At 48.3% G+C, this 26767-nt stretch overlaps 1 protein-coding gene across 2 annotated transcripts in view; it reads right to left on the bottom strand.

The window, feature by feature from the left end:
• The window catches only part of KDM5B (lysine demethylase 5B), a 61682-nt gene extending 41968 nt beyond the window's left edge, over positions 1 to 19714 (bottom strand). The window contains exons 1-4 of one of the 2 annotated variants that reach the window (XM_087762104.1): positions 18810 to 19714; positions 5936 to 6013; positions 4456 to 4578; positions 3381 to 3551 (exon numbers count right to left, since the gene is read on the bottom strand). In XM_087762104.1, coding sequence (XP_087618230.1) covers positions 3381 to 3551; positions 4456 to 4578; positions 5936 to 6013; positions 18810 to 18947 — 510 coding nt within the window. In that variant the 5' untranslated portion in view covers positions 18948 to 19714. Of the gene's footprint in view, positions 1 to 3380; positions 3552 to 4455; positions 4579 to 5935; positions 6014 to 18033; positions 18768 to 18809 lie in introns of those variants that run through there. The other variant, XM_087762105.1, reaches the window with a different exon arrangement.
• Between the last annotated feature and the right edge of the window lie 7053 nt (positions 19715 to 26767).

Genomic DNA, 26767 nt, shown 5'->3' with positions numbered 1-26767 from the left:
CTGAACCTACTTTACTCCTAGAGTGATCTGATCAACTGCAAGCGTAGGTCTTCAACTGAGGACACTAGCTGCCATTTCTTCAGTCCCTTCCTAATTAGCAGAGCCTCTTTGGTAAGGTTAACCTTCTATCAATTTACCATAAGCTCATCCTACATATGGCGATCTAAATTGTGATCATGATCCCATATTCTGAGAAGATGGAATCCTTCAACTCCAAACGGTGGCAGAGAACAAGTTAAAAGCCCATCAGCTGAAACCGCTAAGTAGCAGCTCCTTCGCCAGGCGGTCGAAGGACACAGCGGGAATGTCCACAAGGCCTCCGGGATGTCAAAAGATGGAAAAAACCATAGGGATACAATCCATCTCCTCCAGGTTTAGATGTTTACGAAGCAGTAATTTACACATAAGCTGATCACCCAGTCTCCCTGTGCTTGCTGAATCCAACTGGCCTACCCCTGCTACGTATCCACTTGAGGATAAGAACCATCACGCTCCAGGGGTGCTTATTTTTCTCCAGTAACAATAATTAAGGCTCCTAGAGGACGATCTCACACAAACATCTTTATTAGAGGCATACACATATAAATCTTTGGACATATGAATCCCACAAGGACATTAATGCCTTAGTTTGGAAAAGATTCCAGACCCAGAATTAGCGAACCCATTGTATTCACTGAAGAACAGACCACCACAAGACCATCTCTAGCTCCCCCAAAACTGGAGCTGCATTTTAAGTCATGCGAACATCTGGGCAATGCATCACCGAAGACGCATTGACAGAAGACTCTGGACACCTCAGTTCCCGCAGGGGGACGCGCATCCCTCTGGGCATACAGCGTGATTCTGTAGTATCGTACTGATGGCTACTATGGCAAAGAATAAAAGCGAGGCACAGATAGTAAGAACCGCTACACCAACAGGTTTCCTGCAACTACTCTGGAGCCCAACACCCCAGACCTCTCTATTCCAATGTTTCAAGATAAAATAAATACACTCCTGTGGAGTGCTGCTTTTGAGTATTAGGAACTGGCTGGTTTAAGAAATTTTTGCTGCTGGACTGAACAAGAACTTTAATAAAAACATGCTATCTGTTTCACCTCTGAACAGCTCCAGAGAGTTTCGCTATTTTAGTACGTATACAGAAATATCTCCAGCTGTGATATTTGTCAAAATAACTCCTGAAGCCAGTTTAACATATATTTAAGCCACACAAACAATTAATGCTATACACAGATCTGGATGAGATTTAAGTTATGGCATAGTCATCAGTAGAAACCACATCGTTCCATATTTTCGGATTTTTCAGAAAAAAAAAAAAAAAAAAAAATCAATGAATATTGCAAGTACTACCAATTAAAAAAAATTTGAAAAAAAAATCAGTGAATGCAAGCGCTAATCTTTTATGGATGATCGTCCTGGCTGCCTGAAGAGTTTCTCTCAAAAGGCTTGTTGAAATATCGCAAGAAGGAACCACGCATCTCAAACTGACAGCTGTCAAATCGAATAGCTACATCTTCTCCGAAAACAAAAATCACAGATGCTTAGATTCCCAGTAAAGCACTGAACAGACACACAATAAAACGGACACCTACACAAGCAGCATCTGGGAAAGCACCACTTTCTGGCTTTCTTCCGTGTGTTCTCAGTAAGAATCTCATCTGAGATTCGTCCTCAAAAAATGTATTGCAAAACAAACTCAGTTGGAAGACAACACTGTCAGGGAGACAAAAAAAAAAGTAAAATCTTAGAGTGAAAAGTGAGCTAAACTCAACATACATCTGTGGATTCTCTCAGTTCATTGAAAATACACGTCTGCCACATATGGGAGGGGAATATTTTAACAGCTGGGGGGGGAGTGCGGGGGGAAGGAGTTAAATAATGAAGTTAACCGTACCTACATAGTTTTTCCAGAACTGCATTCAGTAAACATCCGTTTGGAACAAATGTCAGGTGCCCGTTGCAAGAGAGAGCTTGGAAAGTCACATGTAAAAAGAAGCGTGCCCTCTTTTGAGAAGGCTTTTCTCTTCCAAAAGGGTCCACTACTGAGAAAGCCAAGAATGCAAACATCAGCTGGGTGACAGACACTCGCATGGGGAGCCTGGTAACACGTTAACTGTTTGACAGCTTTTAATTAGATCTTTCCCTGTGCAATTGCACCTCAAAAATATGAAAGCAAAGCGAGGTGTCGCAAAACACACCAGCTTCAAAACAAATGAGAATCCACAGTTCTCAGAACTAATAAAAATGCAAAGTTTTCAATGAAATGCCTTCAGAAAATGGTGTTGCTTTCCAGTGCTTAACATGAACGTGTCTGAGGCGAGGCAAAATATTTTTGATAGAGTAGTTTCCCTAGCATGAAGATTTTTAACTTCAACTATATTTTTTTCTTATCCCCCATGTGTAAAACAGTCAAACCTACACAAGTTAAATTATTTTTTGAAGGGTTTGCAGAATCTAGCTGTTCTTTGCTGAAAAGCCATCGTCACTAGCCAAGTAAAAAGCCTTCGATTCCAACCTTTCTTGACTTACGTCAAATCCCTCCCTCATTTTGGTAGCTTTATGTAAAAGGCTAATGTTGAGCTCTGTAGATTAAGACGTGCTTGTAACAGGATTCGGGCTTTTATGCCTCAAAAAGGTCAATACTGCACTCTTTAAAAGATCATCATGGTAAGTGTTGGCAACTGCAACCTATTTTGGTTTTCCAAATAAATCACTACTGCTCTATAAGAAAAGCCCTGTTCTTCATTAGAGATCACGTTGCTTCCACTCCCAACCAACCCTGAATTTTGTTTTAACGGCCAAATCTAAGCAGAAAGGATGAAGATTTAAGCTTGAAAGAAGGCAAAAGCCCTACTTTTCACTACACTGCAATATCCATGAAGCATTCTTGAACTTGGAGGCCCTTAGTGGAAGCGAGATGAGGTGGTGCCACAAAACTGCCATGGTTTGATACAGTCCCTCAGTCACTCCATCTACAAGTGATACAGCCCCACAGCACTCTTGTTATACCAGAGAGATGGACCTGTAATGACCCGTGAATAAAGCAGTATTTTGCATTTGACAAAACAGCACTAAAGAAATCATTATAGGAAGTCTGAATGTCCGTTATCATCCTTCTGTAAAGTGTAGAGAGAAAATACAAAAAGGTAGGACTCAAAGCAGTCAGTAAGAAGTTACCTTGAAGAGTAATTCTAAAAACTGTACTTTTGATTAAAAGTTCGCCTATGGCTTTCTGAATTGCTTGCACCAACACCACAGATTGCATCTTGCCACCTGCATGCCGTAAAGCATAAACCGCAGCCTTTGGAAACGTTCCATCAATACATAAAAAATAAACAGACTCAATTAATTGGACTTCAGTTAGCTTCAATACAGCTTACCAATAGGCTCGCTCCAGACTGGAATAAGTTGTAAGGATACAGAATGCGCTCGTAATGTGCACGGATGTGCGAACCCACAGCTTTGCCAGGAGCAAATCCCATCCTAGTGGCTATTTTGGTCCATTTTCTCTCCTTGCAAACTACATCAAATCCTCCTTCTTCTGCAACTAGCTAAAAAGTGAAACAAAAATGGTTAAATATTTAATACTAATATTATCAGCGTTTAAGGAAAGCACTGCTAGTTTAAAAGACACCACCACAATTGCTATTTTAAACCAGAAAAACATAGATTTAAAAAAAAAAACAGAACAAAACCAAAAAACCCAACAACCAAAAAACCCAAACCAAAACACGAAAGTTGTTTCAAAGCTAGAACTGGAACATGTAACATAACCTATTCAGGAAGTACAAACTTGTTGAATTACTTTAGAGACAAGTCAGCACCTTTATTAAATGACCAAACAGTAATTCAGCCTACTTTTGAGAATTTGTCTGGCTGCAATTTGTCACGCCTCTACTTTGTCTTCCAGCACGACTTTCTAGCGCAGTACAACCAGTTCTTCTCCCTCAAAGGAGTGCTATGAAATAGGCTCAAAATCAACCAAATAAAAACTAACCTAAACATAAAGAAAGACAGCAAACATATCCTTGGGGTCAGTGAATCCTGTCCCTTGCTATCAGAACACAAACTTCTCCAGAAGTTTAAAAAACTTCATCCTAAAAGTAATTGGATTTTTTTCTCCCATATTTCTAATGGAAAAATGTTTTTCTCACTGCTGTCATTGCTCAGAAGCTTCCTTCAGTTAAGCCTAAGTTTATTCTTGACCAGTTTATATCCAAGTTCGACTTTAAAGAAGAGCTGGAAATTTAATTTTATCTCCAAGCTCACATGAAAACTCCCACGATATTATATTTCCTACTATTTTGTTACGTTAGCTATGTTAGTTTAAACAAAGTAATACATTTTCCAGCTTAGATATACCCCAAAATCTCCCTTGAACAACTGTGATACCATCCTAGACACTGAGATAACACAACATCGTTTTAGGAAGAGTTTCTCTGTTCTAAGTCTTACTCTGTTGAGCTGAAATAAATCCAAGATCTTCCTCTCCACATGGGGAATTTTCAGCGTACATCCTTGAAGCTCCCAAAACTTTGCAATCTGGTCCAGAAAATTCAGCTTTACACGAGTTTGGGCCTGAAAAACAAAAGAAATGAACTGCATGCTAAATGCAGATTAAGGTTTTGTATCCCAGGGTTTATAATGTTGCAGCCTCAGTCGGCTGCCAGGCTTTTCCCTCTGCAAGTGTAATTTGGCATTTTCCCCTCTTGTCATATGCAGAAAAAAAAAAAAATCCATACAGATACAGCCAGTCTTTCCTCAAGTCATTTTTTGTTAACTTTTACTGAAAAAAAAAAAAAAAAAAAGAAAAGTACATCCTGAGAACAGACAAGCAATGAGTTACTACCGCTAAGAACTACCTGAACTAGCTGCACTGCTAGGATTATTTACATTAATAAATGTAATAGTTTATTACAATTTGGTTTATTTGTAATAATCCAAAAATAAACCAATGTTTTTATTACAAAAACAAACACACACACCCCCAAAACCCCAAAAAAGACCACAACAAAAGGGGTTTTTTTAGCCCTTTTCACTCCCAAACGCATTTATTTCATTTTTACAGGTATAAACCAGTCAGGGCAGGGAAAGCCAACTGTGTTTGCACAGCAATTCTCACAGTAAGGTAATTGGACTGTTGCTGCGTTAAGGAGTAGCAGCTTAGACTTTAATTTTGACACATTTCACTGTTACCACATTTTCTATTCTTAAGGTAAAAAAATGGCCCTGTCTATTCAGACTGGCTTGCTCTCAAACTCTGAACCAGCCTGCAGCCACACAAATCTCTTTCTTTTTTAGCACCCGAAGGCAGCGTTCGAGCCCTGACCCTGGCACTGCACAGAACCACATCAGGACGTTCGAAAGCAAGCACCCTGAGAAAAATCAGGCAGGCAAAGCATCCCCATCATTCCAATCCGGACCAGTAGCGAGCGAACCAGGGCTCCTCGCCGCTCCCTTCTTCTGGTCTGAATTCATGAAAGCAGTGAATGAAAGTGCTTGCGAACAGCAAATTTCGCACCAACCGAATCCAGATTTTGTAATTGTTTCTTCCAAATGGCTTGTTATTTTTAAAGTGCTCTGAAATGTTTCATCTCTTCTACTTTTAAAAGATGCTGTATGCGTGCAAAATGCAGACACAAATCCATGGCACTTGAGAATTTGAGTTTAACCACTTATAAGCACCCCTGTGTGGAAAAGGCCGGAATTATGTTCCTTTAATGAGCATTAATTTTACTTTTTATGCTTGGTATGTTTTTAACTAGGTTCTGAAACAGATGAATTTCTGTGCTAATTAAAAACTGATGTTCAGAGGTCCGGAGCACTGGCAGCTCAAGTCAAACACAGCTCACGGTCAACCCACTGGGAAACACCACCCCTCAACAAAATATTTCAACATTTTGGAACAGAAGCGATGTTCAGCTTTACAGTTTACCTCTAGTTCATTGAGCCTCTGGATCCTCGGTGTAAAGTGAAGCTTATCAACATCACACGCAAATGGAGGCTGCCAGTCCTGGAAAAACAGAAGAGTTTCATCAAAAGACCAGGAAAATGAAGGAAGCTTCCCTACAGGCCAGTCAAAAGCCAGGTAAGCCTGAAGCACGGGAGACGTCTCCCTGGTTCCAAACCCCCCTCAGCGGCACGGCCCGCGCCCCTGCGGCAGACGGCAGGACCCCAGCACGGTGGCTGTGCCGCACCTCCCCGTAGGCGAGGGCTGCGTCCCAACCCATCAGCTACCGCACCCCACCGCGCTTCCAGCTCTGCTGAGCTCTGCTTTTGCTTCCGAATTACTTCATGCTGAACAAGCCTAGAAAGCAGGAAAAAATTAAACATGCCGAGTTAGCTCCTGCCGATCCCATTGCCCACCCCGCAAGTATTTCATTGTGCCTTTAAAACAGACAGATATTGAAACCACGACGTTTAGGGACTAAGGACCTGTCCTCAAAGATAAGCCTTCAGCTGCACACCGAGTCAGTCCATCCTCTCCCTCCCCACGCAGGGCAGCCAACGCTGCGGCACAGGCTGTTCGCCCCGGTCTCACGACAGCCGTCACCTGCCCAGGCCCGTTCCCAAATGAGAACCGTACGACAGCCGAGGGTCGCGTCCACCGGACAGCGAGAGGCGAACGCCCTGGGCAGGTCAAACCCACCCTGCATTTTAAACGGGAGTAACAGAAACTCAGTTGCAACCCTGAGATAGGACGTCGCTTCTGTTAGCGAATTCAGTACTGTTACCACGCAAAACACAGAACAAAGTGAAGTTTCGTGAACCGTGATCCAAACTGAAACACCCGCCTCGATCGGGAAGACTAACATTGGACAGCAGAGACTTTAAATGCTCGCGAAGGACAAATGCAGCAGTTCGCGTTCATAAATGCTGGTTTCTAAAACAAACAGCAGCTGCACTAAAAATCAGGAAAAAAAGCTTCTTTTCTTAATTCCTTGTCTGCAAACATTCAGGAACAGCTGGAATATGACCAATTAAAAAAATTATTATTACTTTCACAAATACCTGCAACTGGTAGCGTTATTTATAAATACAACCATCAAGCAATTTTACCTTTCAGATCTCTGACATCTATCACATCCAGTTGGTTTGGCAATACACAGCTTCACTAAACCAAATTAGATTTGATTTAAACTTGACAGTAATTTGTTACATATAAAGCTATCTTATTATCACCAATTACAGAACAAAGATGATGTGCATGAGAGCTACTAATAGCAGCGCAAGACAAGAGCTTTCTACCAGGAAAAGGAACATTTCCTCAACGCCTGCGGACTAAGGCAACGTAAATAAGCTCAGCATCACAAGCAGAATATTTGTTGTTTTAGCAGCCATGCTAAACTAACCAGCGTCAAAAACAACCATAAAGGATTTGCAAAGCAATTATCTTGCATACCGACATCCAGGCTCAATTTTATATTATGACCACCCCATCCTGTCCCTAGAGCGAGCCCATGGCAGAACCCGGTATTTTCACAACTAGAGAGGAGGAGGCAAGAGTCACCGAGAGCACGGAAAACCTGCAGAGCAGAGGGACGCCAATCTACGCGTTCTATCAAACATATGTTGATTAATCCAGACCTCTACATTAGCAATAAGTCTTCCGATCCTACAAGGCATTTTCAGCACATCAAAACTTGGCAAGGCCGGGGTGAAATTAAAATTTGAACTGGAAATTAGATGACAATGGGGAGGGGTCAGGATGACAAATTATCAAGAAGATGGCCAATCCTCAACCAGTGGGACATGCTTCTCCATCACTTTTGGTCTTTTAACCACAACACTAAGACTGGTGTCCAATGGCACGATGTTCTTGAACAACTAAATAAAGTTAACCCTACATTTTTGTTTCTCACGCCACCAAATGCAATGAAAACTGCAAGTCTGACGAAGAAAATGTTTGACATTCTTTTGTAATGTCCTGATATCTGATGGTCCCCAAAGTGTAAGATGAGAAACACGACTGGGAACATTCAGGGCAAGATTTGAAGTGCCATACTTCAACACAGCATCTCAAACTGAGCCAACTGGTTACACCATGAGGCACAAATCTGGAGTTTGCTCTGTACGCGAAGACAGAAGACAGGCAACCAAACCAGGAGAGGATACGCAGTCGTAACGACACAGGGAACACCACGGGACATTCCGGGGACCACATTAAATTGTGAAGGGAGAGCTGTAAGATCCTGAGCGCTTTGCTTAGGCTGAGAGAGTACATGAAAACAAAGAGGCATGTGGTGACTGACTGCTTCGCTACGTAATAAGCCAAGGCTGTCTCCAGGTGGGCTGTGCATTACCCTGAAACCGGGTCCTGTAGTAAGGATCTGCAGAGGACAAGAAACAGGAATAAAGAGACCAGAGGCGAGAATTCAGCTCACACAGGCAACGACACTACCTCTAACAGTGTTACTGAGCCTGACGCCATGCTTCGCTTGCAGCTAAAGTACTGGCAGACCGTCCGTAAAGCCAAAGAAGGGAGAGGAGAGTGCGGGAGACTCTTCTGGTCGGGCCGCGTCCCCTGGCACAGTCTGCTGCGCTGGGGAGAAGCCTGGAGGAAAGCCCGTGTGCCACCGGGGTGCAGCAGGAGGAACCGGATTCCAACCTGTTCCTACAGGCTCCAGCTCATGCTCGATCTTAAAGAAATAAAGATACAAGGGTCCCCAGGACAGATACAGGCTTAGGACCCATGACTAGCAAGCAGCCCGTCTTCAGACAGGACAGCAGCAAGCTTGTCCCCTCCGCTTATGAAAGCAGATGAAGAAGTTTATGTGCATTATCTTATAGAAATACCTCATTCACAACATGGCGTACCAAAATGTGCTACTCCAGAATTAGCTCCATATATCTCCTATTTATTACTGACTGGCATACGTTTTGGGAAATTCTTTCCTTTTTGGCCAAAGACGCTTGCTCTAGCAAAGCACTAGTTATCCAGTTCACTGGAAAAAGTAACACGACTCCAGACAACACAAGCTTCCACAACAGGTATTTTCTACACCTTGCAGTTTAAGGTTAACGATACTGAATGAACAATGTGCACACCAGAGCACTTTCATGGTACATCAGCCTTTTTACCAAGAGCAGCTTTGGAAACTCATCTATTCAATACAGGACTTTCAGTAGACGGCTTTTCAGGCTATCAGGCAGATGGGTCCATCAACTAGAAACAAAAATTTAACAGCCTTAAAAGTGTTTAACTCTTAGCGAGGAGAAAGTCATTGTGAGAACTTCTGCCGAGATATGGTAAATTGGCTTAATGAGAGGTAACACTGGATTGACTCCAGCTTTTGACGTTTTTCAGCAGGTAGAGCTGAGGGAAATGCATGCTACGTATCAGATAACAGGTCATATTAGATCATTATAAGAAGACTTCTGACTTTAGAAACGCACTACTGCACATCCCATTTATCACAAACTGTTTCATGTGACATTAGTCATAATGTCTCCATTCACCGTTTGGAGACATTACAGGAGGTGCAGCAAACAGGCCATCCTGACTATCACTGATTCACTTTAAAGTCAAAACCAGTTCATTTTGGAGCATCTGAACTACTCAAAGACGATCTAAGCAATGAAAATAATATTTCTTGTCTTATATTCCAGGGTACAGCAAGTTCCTCAATTCCTAAGCAAGATGCTTTCAACCCTTCTTTAGTAAGTATATTATTTACTCAACAAAATGCTTGCATACATTTTGATGTACAACTTACTAAGATAAATGCAATGCTCATTAAAAGGAGTAATAAGAGCCGTGTGTTCTGGAAGAAATGCCTTTATGCACCTTGGAAATGCAGCAGTACCACAAGAGGGAGCTTCTTCGTGGCCAGGCTGATGCTGCAAATCTGCTGATCCGCATGATGAGCTTGGCTGTGGAAGAGCGCACACAAACCAACTCTGCAGGTCCACTTCCCTAAAGTTTGTGTCTGGGAAACCTGTCAGACTAGCCATCTCCACCCGGCGTGCACTTGCAAGGTCCTCAAAAGCAACTGGTCTGGATTTCCCCATTTAAAAAATAAAGTTTAAAAAGATCAATTCAAGTTTCTTTCAACAACCACGCTAAACACTAAGATTTAAGGATAAGCAAAAAGCAAGAAAACCTGAATTTCCTGAAAAAATCAGGAGTTTTTACACCGCCCAGACTCTTCATCTGAAATGACTTTGTTGCTTTCTATTGCCCACACGCGATTGTTAGAAGCCTGCAAGAGACACGCAAAATCATTTGCCTACGTTAGCGTGCATTTGTTAACCAGACCTAGCAGAATAAACCTGAATACCAAAAATGAGTGAAAAATACTAAAAATGAATGAAAAAAATGAGACTGACATCAAAATTTCAGACTTTTCTATAAACTTCACAGACAAACCTAGCTGTGCAGAAGGCATACTCTAAGAATCACGTTAATATTTCAAGTAGTAATGCAAACTACAAAGGGTCAGCAGAACTATTTCTGTACTATTTCTATATTCCTCCTTCCAGATTCGCTGTTACAGGGATGGCAGCCTTCATATCATTTCAGCTGGTAAACCTTGCACCTCATCCAAACTCACTCTCTAATTAAAATTTAACCACCCCCACCCTCTTTAATTCAAGTGAACAAGAAATTACCGCTGTCACTGGTAAGCTGTTCTACAAGTTAGTTAGCTTCAACTTTTCTTTTTCCCCCATCTCTTTTTTAATCGAATACCTTGTTTGCTTACTGTCCAAGAAGCTATTCATGAACGCTTCCTGGAAGCAATGTTTCGAGACTTTTTTCAATAAACAAATACCTTTTTGCTTCTCTTTACAGGACCAGCTTTCCAGCCCCGCAAATAAAGATTTTCCTCGGGCTTTTTTCTGAAACCTCTCCTATCTTTTCAACATCTTTTGAAAACGGCAAGTAGCATTTTAGTTGCGATCTCTCCAATGTCAGACACAAAAAAAAGACGTCACTTCCATTATTTTGCTAGACAGCGTCTCATAGTAAGATTCAAAAGAATATCTTAGCAATTTTTGCCAGAGAAACACATATTCTTTCAGTTAACTATAGCAATTCCCTGCTTCCCAGGATGCCCACCCTGCGAGCGTGACCTACATTCTTTGTTCCCAGATCTATGATCTTGCCTTTGCAAAGGTGTTAGATGATTGCTGCCTCGGAGAGGGAGGGAGCGGACTCGGTGACTCAGGAGGTCCCTTTTAGTCTCGTGGGTTTACGACTACATTAAAAACACGCTCAAAAGAAGCTCAGATGGCAGAATCTATGCAAAACTGATGTGCACCACCATTTATCGCCACAGCGGTGTCAGTGGGTCATCCACAAAGCTTCCTTTTGAACGGGAACTAATCCCTCTCTGACCCTGTTAAAAGGCTAACATTAGTCGGTAACGCCAATCATCAGCTAACCTAGTTTGTGCTGACACGGTCCTTGCTTGGTCATTTTGAATGCAGGTGATTTTTCCAACAAAACCACTGAATTCCTCCTTGCTAAAAAGGGACCCGGGGTGCAGTGACATACCTTACAGGCAGAACTCTTCAATAACGTAAGCTTGGTGGAGTATTTCTCATTTGACCCAAAATTGGGCTCCGTTATGTATTGCAGACCAGCAAAGGAGAAGACACACAACTGCAAAGCCCTCCCACCTGAGAACCACAGCCAAAGATGAGCTTGCAATGGGAATCACCCCTCTAGATCCCAGCATTTCTGTGCCAGCTCCAAACTTGGAAAGAAATAAAAGCCCGGGCAAAGTGTAGATGATTCTCAAGCGTCAGAGCCGGCTGCTCCTTGGGACCCAAAGGCAGAGGATGGAAACCATACATAGGGTTTGAACATCAACACAAAATAGGCAGCTGGGCTTACGTACAGGAGACACCAGTTTTCTCTCCATGGAGGTGACTGCATGCAAGGCACAGATAAGGAGGCTCTGGCAGCACCGGGCAAGAATAAGCAATGTACCAGCAGCACTGCACAAGCAGCTGGAGATGCACGGGGCGCTGGGGTCAGCGCGCTGGCAGCGAATCCAAGATCCCTGACTCGCTTCGGAGGCGTTGACCTAGACCTTGAAGCAGAGCATCCATCCGTACTGGGGCCAGACTCAGCCATCAGCGTCCAAGGGCACCAGGCCCCAGGAGCTACTGCCATCTTCGCTCAGGACACAGCACGTTGTAGACGGACCTTTGGCCTGATCCCGCAGCGCGTTCCCAGAGGACGTCCAACTGGCGAGCGGCACAGACTGGTTCCGCAGCTCTCCCATCACAGCCCTTTGGAGACAGTCGGTGCCCTCTTCAGATCTGTAACCAACAGCTTTCAAACCTGGATTTTAATCCCAACATAGCTCGGATTAAGAAAAGATCTGCATTTAACAGCCACCCCAGAACAGAAGCAGACCAGCTACAGACAACGCCGCTGGCTCCATCCCTCAGCAGCCGCAGAGCCTCAGCTGCCCAGGGCTCTGCCTCTGCCCCGGGGGTGCCCCGCAGCGGCCTGCCGCCCCGGCGATCGACAACACTCTCCGTTCAAGCCGCTCGGGTTCATTTCACCTGTGAAGCACCTACTTCCAGTGAAGAGCATCTACCCAGACACACATAAGGGTAGCAGCTTGTATGATCCCAGACATTCTCCCTGGCTTTTAAAAACACTCAACCTGGTCTTCCGAACAGGTGCACGGCACAACCCCCCAGCAGGTCCCGGCTATAACCCAGTAATTCGGGCCTGAGGGAAAGCACATCCTAATGGATATGCAGGCATAAATTAGTTCCATTCACTGGCAGCTTTAGCTTCAATGCTAGGGAAGGAAGTTGCGTTTAGTTTGAAACTCTAATTTCAGCTTTTAGCTAATTGACGCTGTTTATCTCAAGTTAAACAAACAAATCGAAAACTACAAAACCTCCCCAAACCTGCCACTACTACTGCCCCATATAGACGTCCGGGCTAAATTGTTTCAGCTTAAATTTTCAACGAGCTCAACAGAGTGAGCGTTTAAAACCCCTCGCTGGAAGCGACGGAGTCAAGCAGAGGATATTCTCATCATCCTTTAAGCGCACTCCAATGTTTCAGTGCTTCTGAAGTGCAGAAACCGTACCGCTGGTGACCGCAGCAGCGCCGCACAGGGCAGCTGCCCTCAGTAAAACACTACTCCTTTTTCATATTTTCCTGATAATTAAAGCTCAGAGGAGACCAGTGAATCACCTACGCTGAATGTACCTAATTTCACCGTACGACCCCTGTATTGAACACAGCAAATTCTTCATTTAAAGCAAACATTGCCTAACAAGCTTCGGTGACTGATCTATTTTTCCTCAAAAGAATTTGACAGCGTGTGAACAGGAACCTCGGCACTAAAACATCTCTTCCCAAAAACCCGCCTGTTCTTGATCCCAAAGTGCCAGAAAGGGGCAAATCCCCCCCCCCCCCCGCTTTGTTCTTTTCCCAACAGCTGATTCCAGTTAAAAACGCACGCCCTGCCACCTAAGTGAACCTGGCTTGTGCTGCAGAGGAACCAACGGCTCGAGCGCTTCTCATCACGACTGACAAACGACGCGGTACCTACGACTTTCTCCCTATGAAGCTCACTTACGTATTGTAATCGAGTTACCTCTCTTTTCTTTTTGATAAAATCAACTGACCAAGCTTCTGTGTATCATCAGATCAGAGGGATCATGGCGATCAACTTCCCGTTTAGGACAAAGCATCACAATTCACCGCATTAATTCCTGTTTCAGCAGCGGCATGTTTTACAGCTCCAACATCGGGAGATCGCCAGGACCCTCCACAAAGTTGCTCCAAAAGTGAATTGGTTTCAGTCCATAGTTTAATGACGAGTTTTTGGTTTGCTTTCTGTTTTCTTTTTCTCCATAAACATGAAAATAAATCAAGCAGGCAGCTGAATGAGCAGCCTGAACGGACACTGTTTAAATCAACGTTGCTCCTGAAGATACATCCCTGGAGCAGCAGCTTCAGCTCTCAGAAGCCCTGTGCCTTCAGCTTTCGCCACTCAAGCTTTGTTAAGGTTAAATTTTTCAAAATTCATTCTTTCGCTTTCTTGACACTTCTCCGTACCCTCTCTAGTTGTCAAATCTTTTTAAAATTCTCAAACGAGTGCAGCAGTCTGAACGCAGTTATTTTCTACTCCCATGCTACCAGAGGTAAAATCATCCCATTTTTCACGGTGAACCTCGAGAGCTGCATTCACCGGTTTAGCCAAAGCACCCGTTCTGCCATTACGCTGGTTTCCACAAGGCTCCACCGTTATTTTTTCTACGGTCCTCCCTCCCCTAAGACTGACCTACGCTCCTTTGTTCCTAAATGTAAAACCTCACGTTGAGTCCTACTTCAGTGGTTACTGTTCCATAACAGCCATCGTTTATTAGGCAATCGGGATCCCTCGACAACAATGAGCCACCTGCCGCAAACCTGCGATCTATATGGAATCGTTTATTTTGTTCTTCTAGACTTCTAATGAAAATTAGATACCCTTGGCCGGAGGTTCGGAAAGACCATTAGAAACGTATCCTTCATTACAAATTCTCATTAACAGTTGAAATAATTTGTGATTCCTTCAGCATGATATCAATTCTGCGCAATAACAATTATAATTAGAATACTGAAACACAATTCATTTATAGATCTCGGATCACGACAACACAACTGACTTCACCAAATACATAGTCTCATAGAAAACAACAAAGCTAATTTGGCAACACCAGTTTTCATACAATCCCATTTCATACTATCACCTTTCGAGTTCCTATCCAGGACAGTATCAGCCATTCCTCTACCCTGGAGTGAGACGTGGGCAACAACTCCTGCACCCATAAAGAACTTAAATCCATAACGAAGTTAAAGAATTTAAACCCATAATGAAGTTAATGCCTCCGGGCCTCTTGAAAGTTTCCCAGTGTTCCAGGGTTTACTGAAAAATGTGAGTCAATAATTTAGAGAACTCCAGTGTCGATTCCTTCAAGATTTCAGCTATATAAGCACAGACTTTCTAATCATCAAATGCTGCTTCATCAGGGCAGACTTAAGGTTACTTGGAGGCCTTAACTGTACTTCTCCATATTCACATTATTTAAAGCAATGACATTTAGCCTGAATTTTCTCAATTTTCATGTTTGGCCATGGGAAAATTACAGTGTTTCTAGTACATTGTACACTACTGTATATTTTGAAACGGACTGACATGGTAAGTAAGGTTTAAGTAATTGTTATTAGCTATTGCAGTAAAGCCACTACACAATGAAGCGGAAGGAAGAGTCCATTCTCAAGAACGACTTGGAGCAAGAACGGTATCATATGCTCTACATTTTACCTTTTATTCTTGAAGCTAGGCTTGAAATTTGTTAGACTATTTGCTTTCATTAATTACTACTAACTACCTACTTCAAATAACAGTGATACCACTCGGAAGCGATACTTCATTTCATTCCTCTAAATGCCCCCAATAACTTGCAGAGCTGTCATAAAATCTTCCAGAACGTAAGGCCACCACTTGACGCGCCAAGTTTCGAAATAAATCACTGTTCCAGATTACGATTTAAATAAAGAAATCATAACAAAGGATGTTTTCAGTTCACAGAATAAAATCCTGACTACAACATTGCACGCGATGGACTGCAAACAAGTTGTACACCATCCACTTTTCTGCACCTAGCTCCTCACCTTCAGTTCAGCAGCCACGAGTCAAAGCATCTCTAATTTAGACAGCACGTTAACTACCAGAAGCAACCACTGCTGGTAAAGCCCCACATCTCATCCGAACCCTTTGGTGCTGCTGGGACCGTCTGCTTATGCTCAAGATCGCTGACAAAGCGCCTTCGCTTTGCTTTCCCGTGCCATACAAAACAGTGGCGGTGAATATGGTTATTGTTGCACCCTGTAGAAGACAGTCATTGCAGTATCCCAGAATCACCCAAACAAGAGCAAAACTAAGTCACCAGTGATGACTGGAACAAACTGAACTGGAATGAAGAGAAGAAAGCTTCTTTTGAGCGCTCAAATGGGAACTGCTATACAGAAATTATACCTCCTGTCCTATTCCTGGACGTTCTTTCATCCCATGAACACGCAACTACCACCCAGGATCCACTGTCTTCCACCCAGATCTCTACAGTACATCAGATGCCTCGATACCCCCTCACAAACCAGTTTGCTGTCCTCCAAACCTGCCAGACGAGAGAAGCCACCACAGATGTGGTTTTCTCCCCAAGCTCCCCGGTGCCCAGCTAATGCTAGCAGAAAGGTACCAGAGGGAGAGATGGCCCTGGTCCTTCAGAGAAGAGGAGCTCTCCTCCTTGGGGTCTGGTGCTGAGACATCAAATCCAGCTTCGGGGTAAGGACTTCTTCACGAATCGCATTGTGAGGCTACCGTCGGGCACCACCAGTCTCACACGACGTTATTCCATATTGCAGTTCAGACACAAAAGCACAAATTCATCTGCTGATAATTACCCAGCGGAGTTTAAGCCAAAATAACACAAGACCAGCACTCAAATTTTTAACTCCTTTTTCGGCGCAGATCCTGACAGCTCATGGTGCTGCCTACCTGCTTACCGGCACGTAACCGGACTAAGAACGCGGGCACGAGCTTCGCTTGGATGCATGAAGATTTCAAACCTCGTCCGTCGCTAAACAATGCATGAGGCTGGAATGTATATAATTTTGTGAAAAGGTTGGTATAGTTTGCAGCTTGCAGTATTACAAACCGCTCGATTACACAGAAAAGAACAGTAAGTGAATATTCATTGCGTCTCCTGTTTTCAGGAGGAAGGCCAGGAACTACGTCAACTTCAAGGCTTTTTTCTGGTAGATTTGGAAGGGCTCCCTCTATGCTCCAGGCCGGTGAACGAACAACTGCACTTGCACAAGTCATCCGAGTAATTATCTAGCGTAGGTAAGAGCCACGGTAGCGAAGCTCTCACGAAAGCCAGGCCCCATGCAACTATTAGGCGTTCAGCCCTCAGCAGCTCCAACTATTTTCATCCTACTTCTAAATACGTTCAGTGAAAACATATGACGGTAAATACAGGCAGATATTAGCTCTTTAGTAAGTGAGGATGAGAGTACGCCGACAATGCAGCCGGACTAAGTAATTCATTCCTTCGGAGAGCTATGAGTCTCTACCAGATAATACAGCTTACAAGAAGCCTTTATTAGAGGATTTTGGCTTTTTCCACACGCAGCCAAGAAACATGGATGAGATTTTTTTTAAAACAAATCACAAAAGAAAAAAACCTTCATAAAAATTCTGTTCTGCTCACAGTTGCTGAAATGCTGTTGACAATACACAACCCAAGGAGATTATTCTACTCAGAAATATTACACAAGTTCAATGTTGACCGTATAATGAAAACCATCTCAGCTCCTTAACTATGCCAGCATTTGGCTACACCGCATGAAGAGGGGCACTGGCACATTCTACCTAGGTATAAATTCAAGAGCGTTCTTGCGTGTGTTTGTACCACTGCAAACCGGGACTCTTCCTCCAGAGAACAGAAACACCTTCCTCCCCGACGAGATTCACCTTATTCAGTCTGCTACAAACGCTTCTATCACCTCAGACAGGAACGCAGCGAGTTACTTCTATTTTAATTCGGAAGGAGAAGGATGGTTACCAACAGGAGTCCCGGCAATGATCACAACATGAAACTGAGGAGCATGTGTTTCCCAACGTTATTTCTTTGAACTCGAAAGTATCGCTCGCAAAACTTAAAGTCTGCGGAACCGTTTTGTCAGCTTCACCTCTTGCTGGGCGAGATTGAAGGCTGTTTAGCATTCTAGTTGCTGCCGTCATGTTAACTACCTCCGGCCAGCTGCACCACCCCGGACTTGCACCACCCTCCGCTCAGAGAAAGAGCAATTCACTCAAAATAAAGATGATTCACGCACGCTTGTTAATTGGATTTTTACTCTAAGAAGCCCCTCTCCTCACCAGCGCGGCTGTTCAGCCCTTTAAATGAACTAACAATGATGACCACACAAACTACGCTTCCAAGACCTTCACAGTATTTCTCAGTAAATCGAGTCGACCAACAAAAGGAAATCAGAATTCACACCTCAATTTTGAGCTTACTACGCCGTCGGCCGAGGTGATGATGATGAGGACGAAGGCTTATTACTCTTCCCACTGTGTATTGCATTCTAAAATGGTGGCCATGTCTGTCTAGGACTCAGCTCGCGAAGGCACCAGCCAAACTCAGAGCCGCGGAGTTTGCTGTTCTTCAACTTGGGGACGCAGTTACCTGCATCAAAGCGGAGCCGGAGCGGGGGCAGGGCCGGGGGAGGCCGCCGCCGGGCCGGGGGCGGGCGGGGAGCGGCCCCCGCCGCCCTCCACCACCACAATGCCAACATGGAGGGCAGCACCCCGGCCGCTGCCTCCTCCGGGGGCCGGGCGCGGGGACCGCTCGCCCCCAGCAGCCGCTCCGCCCGCGGGGGCCCGGCCGACTCCGAACTTTCGGGGGCCGAGCGGCGGGGGCAGGCGGCGGGGCCGAGCCCGGCGAGGCGGGGAGCGCGGCGCGGCCGGGTCAGCCGCTCCCCCGCTCCGGCTACTTCCCCGCCGGGCACTTGGGAGCGACTCGGCGGGCGCGGACGGGCTCCAGCCCCGCGGCCCCGGCCCGGGGGACGCTCAAACTTCACCGCGGCGGAGGGGGCGGCCCCGCCTGCCCTCCCCGCCCGGCCCCACCTGCCCGGGGGCCACCTGCGCGCCCGGGGGGAGCGGGGCGGCCGCCGGCCCGAGGCGGGGGGAAAGGGGCGGGCGGCCGCCGGTGCGGGCCGGGCCGGGCCGGGCCGCCACACAAAGGCCGTTCGCCGGCGGCGCCATGCGGGCACTCACCGGCGGCGGCCGCACCTTGCAGATGCCGGTCTGCTCGGCGATGGGCCGGATCTTGTGGATGAAGGCGAAGGGGTCGGCGAACTCCTCCCAGCTGGGCTCGAAGACGGGGCACTCGGGCGGGGGCAGGAACTCGGCCATGGCCCGGGCCGGGGCCGCTCGCCGCCGCTCCGAACAATCCTGCAACAGCCGCTGGGCCGCCGAGCGCCGCTGGAACGGGACGTGCGCCTCCGCCGGGAGGGGGGGGGCCGGGAGGGGGGGCCGAGGAGCTGGAGCGCGAGAGAAAAAGAGTCCGCCCCGGCCTGGGCGGGGGGAGGGGGCGGCGGCCGCCCCGCCCCGTCACGCGCCTTTGTGAGGGGGTGGCGGGGCCGGACCCCGGGGAGGGACCGGTGCCGCGGGGGGCAGCGCTCCCCCGCCCGCCCGGTGGCCGCGGGGGAGTGGGGGGTGGGGAAGAACCGGTCCCGCTCCCCTCCCCGGGGGCCGGCGTCCGCTCCGCTCAGCGCCCCGACCCCCGCGCCGCTCTCAGGCCGCCGCCCGGGCTCGGCGCGGAGGGGCCGGCAGGGACCGCGGCCCGGGGAGCCCTCCCGCCGCACCGCCGGGCCTCAGCCCCGCGCTCTCGGCCCCGCACGCCGCCGCCTTTGTGCGCGGCCCCGAGCCTCGGGCCCGCCCGGTCGCTCCCCCCAGCACCGCTGGTTCGGGGAGGCCCCTCAGCCCCGCGCCCTCGGGCGGCGCCGCCCCCCGCCACCCCGGGGCCGCGCTTGAGGCGCCGGCGGGGCCGGGGCGCCGCTGCCCGCTCCCGCCCGGTCCCGCGGCACATGGGCCCGCGGCCCTCGCAGCTCTGTTTACATGCGCGGAGGGATCCGCCACAGCTGACAGCCGCCGCCGGCCGGCGCTTCTTTTTTTAAAGAGCCTCTCCGCTCGCCGCCATTGGCTGCGCCGCCGCGTCACGGGGCGGGGCGGGGCCGCGCGCACGCATTGTCTGGGCCCGGCCCCGGGCGGCCGCCGCGAGCCCCCGGCGCCCCGGCCCGGCCCCTTTGTTCCGCGCCCGGCGGGGGGGGCCCGGCCCCATTATGCGCCTGGGGGGGCAGCGGGGAGCCCCCCCCCGCCGGCCCGGGGGGGGGGCCGCCCCCGCCGCTACCGGCGACAAGGGGGCTCCCCCCCCCGCCCCGGAGCACGGCGAGGTGCCCCTCCCCCCGCACCGGCGGTGAACGGAGGGGGGGGAGGGGCGGCCCCGCCGCAGCAGCAGGCGCCGCACGTAGCGCACGTGCGTGGCCGGGCGGCCCCGGCCCCGCCCCCCCCCCCCCCCCCCGCGCCATGGCCGGGGGCGCCCGGGCCGCGATCGCTGCTGGCGGCCGCTGCTGCGGGGGCGGCGGAGCCGCGCGGGAAACCAGAGACGCGGCTTTACGAGGAGCGCGCACCTGCAACAAACCCCCGCTTACCGGCCTGAAATTGCGAATAAAACTTACAGAGCTGTTGACCACCGCGCTGAAAGCGGTTGAAAATCCCGCCTGTGCGCACGAGCCGCAGGCGGGAAGCGGCCGAGGCGGGGGCCCAGGCCGCGTCGCCTCCATTGGCGATGGCGCGGCCGAACGCCTCCCGCGGGAAGGGCCTCGAGGCAGCAGGACGGCCTCGGCCCTCTGAACTTCTGCTCGCCATTACACTAAATAAAAAATGACGTACAGAGCATCCACTGCCAGCGTAAGATTGAGTCTTATGCTTCCCCTCGCTTAAAAATGGAGGGGAAAAAAAAATGGAAACCACTTTTGCGAAGCGCATTTGTGCAGAGACAGCAAAGGGAGGGCTGCTCCGCTCCGAGCCGCCATCGCTGGCGCCTTCCCACTGCAAACCCACGGCACAAGGCTGGGGAGGAGCGGCTGGGGGAGCTGGGGGGGCTCAGCCTGGAGAAGAGGAGGCTGAGGGGAGCCCTCATCGCTCTCTGCAACGGCCTGAGAGGAGGCTGGAGCCGGGGGGGTCGGTCTCTTCTCCCCAGGAACAAGCGATGGGACGAGAGGGAACGGCCTCAAGCTGCGCCAGGGCAGGTTTGGGTTGGGTATTAGGGAAAACTCCTTCCCCCAAAGGGCTGTCGGGCCCTGGCCCAGGCTGCCCGGGGCAGGGGCTGAGTCCCCATCCCTGGGGGGATTTAAAAGCCGGGGAGATGTGGTGCTTGGGGACATGGGTTAGTGGTGGCCTTGGCAGTGCTGGGTTAACGGCTGGCCTGGATGATCTTAAAAGTCTTTTCCAACCTTACCAATTCTATGATCCCAAACCCCCAGGACCACCGGACACCTCCCCATGGCACAGCCACATCGCACTGCCGAGGGCACCAACAACGAGTCACCTGCTCTACACCCAGCAGCACAGGCCCCATCGGCCGCACCACGGGTTCAGAGGCCGCGCGTGGCCGGGGAAGGCGCCAGGCCCGAGCCGGGCAGCGGACCGGCACGCGTCTCCACAAGGCGCGGCGCCGGGTGTCAGCACCGAGAGCTGAGCTCAGGCTGCAGGGCCACAGTCAGGCTCTGTTCTCCGAGCCCTGGAGAGACCTCAGCCCTCGGGAGAATCCCAGGCCTCCCTGAGCTCTGGGGAGAGGCTCCTGCCATTTGCTTTGCTGAATTTTATCTACAGCTGACAGAAGTCAATGAAGCCACTTGTACAGAAGCAGCATCAAGTTTAGGCAAAAATCTTAAACCATAGATGTAAAATACACCCTATCTGCTTTATACTTTCATTTTACACCAAGGGAACCTCCAGTACAAATCGCCTAACGCCACAATCTGGAGAGAAAACTAGGCTTAGTTGTAATCCTTAGTTTTAATCCCCTTAGAACAGCTGCTCTGCATCCCATGCGAAACTCAAGGGTCTCTGGCACAGAACACTTTGAGCAACGCTACTTTTGTGACTTTGGGCCTGCCCTTTTCCCCAAGAGTTTCCAGGATGCTTAAATACCAGTGGTTTCTGGTGTACAGCAAACAGTCTTTTGGTAATGACTCCCTGAGGACTTGTTCCATCAGAGCTGGAGGGACCACGTTTAGCAGGGCCATTTCTGCTGATACAGCCACGTACAGGGGCCTCCCATGGGACTCTGAGGGAAGACCACTCACAACACAAGTGCTTCGCCTTGGAAGTTCTGACAGAGGACAAAAAAGCACTTGCTACAGAGATCTAAGGGCAAGCAGAGCAGGGAGATCAAGAGATGACCCAAGGATAGAAAGCAGGTGCCTTGAAGGGAGGGTGAAGCAGCTCAGGTCTGGATAAGATGGAGATTTAAGGTAAGCAGTAAGCCCTCGAGGGTCTGCATACCCCATCGGGCATCCTACTCATCCTTCCACCTGCTAATGTAAACACTTCATCACTACAAATGTGTATTTTTGCACGCTGCCTTCTCTTGTATCCTCCTTCTGCTGTGACATCTGCAGAGTGTTTGTTGTATTCAGGGGATTAACGTGGCACAGTACTGCCTGGCTGAGAAATCAGCGCCTCTGGATTCTGGGATGAATTCCCCAAGTACTGCAGAAGCACACACTGCAGAAAGGAAAGCAGATTTCACTCAGTTGAAATGAGAGCGCAGACATTCCTTCTTCATGGTTCAGTTGACTGTCATTAATTAAAACCTTTTATTAGATAGGCTTTCTTCAAGCCTGTTGTATTTGTTCCCAGGGAGCAGAATTTGCGGCAGTTCAGTATTACACCCAAGAGACACGGCAGCTGCTGTCCTGGCAGGGACAAGAAGAAACAAGGGATCGGGGTGGCCCAAGGTGAGGACCGTCGAGGCTCCCGACCGGAGGGAAGGCGAGCACTCCTGACTGCGTCAGGGGTTTCTCCCTGGCAATTCCTCCATCCTCACTCAGCTGTGCCTCAGCCTGCGCCTAGTTGTGAGCTCTGTAGAGGATCCACCCAGAGCCCTGCACACCGAGTGTCCCTTCACCTCCTGCCTCCGCACAGCCGCCTTCACACACCATTCGTTTGCAGGAAGCCCCATCAACCCGTAGGGATATTTAGCTAATCCTAGTTTGTGTTTTGTTGGATAGGAACCATAGTGTGAACTCTCCTATAGGTGCAAGCCTCCCCTCCACTCTTGGGCACCAGCCATCACCTGTCTGGAGCACCTTGTTCATAAAGCCCCTATTGACTTGCCTGGGTTGAGAGACCCGACTCAGACACTGCAAAAGATTAATTTTTCCCCATCTTATGTACATGCCCATGCTATCCTAGACACCCTTTCCTTTTCAGACAAAGGCTGGGTACCAGTTCAAACAGAGTAATTCCAGTTAAGTCAGCATTAATTCAGACTGATACTTGGTAACTGTGAATCACATCCCATCTCTTTCCAGGCACACAGAGCCGTTGAGTCCAGCGCTAAGAACAGGCGGTCACGAAGGGGAGCTGCTAGCGAGAAGCAGGGCCTCGGTCAGGAGAGGGCACCTTTCATCCCGGCGGCCTGGAGTCCATTCAGTTTAAGCTGGTAGCACAGCAGCCAGCTCCTCCTCTGGCATCCACCGAGTGCTGGCTGCATCGGCCTGGGACAACAGGAACGCCAAGATGAGCTTTAGGAAAGACCATACCCCACGCCTCCAAGCGGACAGAAGATATCTGCACTTTGGACACTGAAAAAGCTACCCAAACTGCTCCCAGAGGCTCCGCAATGAGCTGTACTTAAGAAAAGACACTAATAGTACACAACCTTCGCTCCAGAATTACCTAGAAGCAAGCTGGAGGAGCCCCTGCCCATGAGAGTCCGCATTTTAGACTACCATGTCCAGAGACGATCAGCACACATAGGGAGCTTACAGCCAGGTTTTTTATAAGTCAAAGATAAGTGAAACTCCATTGAAGTCAAAGCACTCATTTCATCAGCAGAGAGTTTGGCCTAATTAAAATACTACATGTTTAGATGATCACAACACAGGGCAGGGAAGGAAATATGCTGAGCCTCTCAGCTCTTTAAAGAAAATAGGTTCCTGGGAACAAACAGATTTAGTAAGCAGAATCTATGACGGATCAAACCAAACCCGTTTTCCTGGGCAAACCAGCAGCCTGTACAAACCTGCAAAGCAGTCCGAGTTTCATCACCAAGGCTAGAGAAGGGTTTTACATCTTCCAGAAAGCCATCTGCTCCCAGAGATGCTGATGCATGTCAGTCCTTGAGAAAAAGGGCTGTTAGCACAGAGCTGCTGCAGTCTCAGGGTCCCGGTTAGGAACACGGAGTACTCTGGATACAACAGGCTATGGACATTTGAAGCATAGCTTCCCGCTCACAGACATCATACTGACTCTCACTTTGATGCTGGGTACCCAGACTGTTTGTCTCACATTGTGTCCTGGATGATTGAGTCTCAGCAGAAGCATTTAGATTGAGAATTAGGTACTTTGCTGGCAACTTTGGCTACAAAAGAAACATTGGTTTAAATACATCTGTGCCCTGGTGCTTTTTCACCTTCCTTCCAGAAGCTGCGCTCCATGCCACTGCCCTGCGTGGTTAACTCGCCTGCTCCGTGTCTCTACGATGCCTTCTACGCTCTGGGGAAGCCTAAGAAGCACCACCGGCTCTTAGCTCTTCAGGCTGAAGATGTCGGCTACAGGAAGGCACGCCGAGGGGCCACGCTGAAGGGGCAGGCAGGAAATCTGAGCCTCCTTTGTGGGCTAGAAGGGAGCTGGCCGCGGACGGAAGTCCCACAGCTGCGCCCAGCTCCCGGCGGGGACTGTGTCAATAGGCAGGTAAAAACAGCTGGGAAGCATGTGGAGGACTCAAATACCTCTGCTCAAATATGGAAAGTCCTCTGCAGTTGTGCAATTGCCTTCAGCATTACTTTTATTAGTAAAATTCTTTAAGTCCCATACCCTATCATTAGCTACTATTAAAGGGTGAACAAAGTCTTACTCCAAATCCTTGCCAGAAGAACAAGGATAAGCAAACCACAACCATAGGAAGCACTGGAAAGGCAGAGCTGAGGTGCTCTTTCACACGCCTCACTTTGCTCTCGGGCAGCTGCTGACTCACCCTCAACACGTTCGGGTTGTACCTTGCTCTTCAGCATGCTAACAGCAAACGGCAGCAGCGTGGGACACCCTCTGCTCCCAGGCAGGTGGGATGGATGGGATCCCAGAGGGTGGGATTCTTCTGGTTAAGTGTGGAGGCTGACAAGGGACCAGTCATCAGCGGAGCACTCAGACACTCAGCAAGGGCGAGGCTTTAAGGTTCATTATCTTAACGCAGGTGTCTAAAATAGGTCAGAGTACCCTCACTGTCAAACCCCCTCGCTTCTCCACACGGACTGCATAGGGAGCCTTGGGTGAGTAGTTCAGCTCCAGGCCTCGATGCTTGGGAAAGCGAACCCCGCTGCGAAGCCCCGGCAGCACAACAGAGCAACCTGGCAAATACAACTTGCCATGATGCGTAAAACCACAAAGCATATCTCTTTCTTAGAAAAACTGTTTCAGAAATGAAGACGCAGCTTCTCCACCCCTAACCCCTTGGCTGCAGCAAAACAGAAAGCACCATCACAACTCTTCCCCCCAAAGTGTCTGAACTCAGCTGTGGTTTCTGCACAGGGTGAGCAGAAGCAGCACTAAAAAAGAAAAACCCCACTCGGAGAAGACTGCACTTTCTGCCAGTCCTGCGAAGGCTGCTGTCACAAAGCAGTGACACATTGCACTGCCACAGATAAACCCACTGCCCTCCTCTCCGCAACCCAGCGACACTGCACAGGCTCAGGCAAGGAGGGAAGCTGGTTTTGCAGAAAGTGTTTAATCAACAAATCTTGTTCCTAGTCAAGCTTCCTGCCTCTGCAGCAGCTGGAATCCCCCACGACTGCCCAGACATATGCACCAGGATTCACTCGCTTTTAGACACATAAAGGGTAACGTTAAAGAGGCGACAAGGAGACTTCGTTAGCTTGTGCGATAGCCCGGGACTCCGGGGATCCCTGTGCTTGGCTAACCTGCCGCTGCAGTCAGGATGGATTTACGTGCCTGGTTCAAATATGCAGATACTACCCGAACCCTCCACAAGCCGCTATCCAGGTATCAAACGACAAAGTCATCTAAGCCCTTGTGGGTCACTTAAAATACACTGAAAACGTACAGTCCAAGCCTGAACAGACAAGGAGTCAGAACATAAGGTTGTTTTTTAAACCACTGTCATTCACTGATGAAGAGCCGTGGAAAAACTGCTTCTAGAAGGGATTAAAACATGCAGAAATAGGTGTGGATTGGAGAACGTGTAAGAGCTACGTGAATTAAGGCAGAGAAAATATTTCAGACAATACTGATGACAAAGGTGACAATGTTAGCAAAGCAAAGGTGGTAAGAAACCGCATGAATCATTCGAGGCAGACTGATACCGAATCTGGTAGGTGGCGCACAGGCTTAAAACCAGCTGGGGAGCCAGAAGGCATTCAAAGGGGAAAGGATGTGATTAAACACCCTGGCAAATGGAAAGAATTTAGGAGCTCCACCATCAACAGACTACCAAAATAAACAGAAATCAGGCCCTCAGAATGCACCGAGTTCCGAGGGATTTTTGCAAAGGAAGCCTGGCTTATTGTGTTCATACCTGGAACGACACACGCCTGATGAAGGCGATGTAAAAATTTCAAAATCTCCAACAGAATTTAGAGCATCTTTCACAAGGAAGTACAAGACCGAACAAGAAAAGCTTTCTAGTGACCACAAGTACAACAGTAAGGATTGCTCTTGATCTGCCAGCACCGACAATTAGCAAAAATGGGTGTATCAGCACATAGGTGCTTTAGAGAAGTGTCTGCAATAAACATGTAGGAGTATTTAATACATCTACCCAGAAGTAAACAAGGTCTAAATCTGCAGTCAAGCTGCCCCACTCAGCCTCATCAGGCAAATCTAACACATGCAGACACGTACTAGACACTAAAATACTTGTAGGCAGTGAAGATAATGAAGCCAGCGCACATATGCTGTAAGAGACAAAGCTGGAACTTAAACACGCT

Source organism: Nipponia nippon, unplaced genomic scaffold (genome assembly GCF_047370975.1).
Source record: "Nipponia nippon isolate SJK-2023a ecotype South Korea unplaced genomic scaffold, ASM4737097v1 scaffold_25, whole genome shotgun sequence".
NCBI lineage: Eukaryota > Metazoa > Chordata > Aves > Pelecaniformes > Threskiornithidae > Nipponia > Nipponia nippon.
The sequence above is the reverse complement of the archived record's forward strand: the minus strand, read 5'-3'. Positions and strand labels throughout refer to the sequence as shown.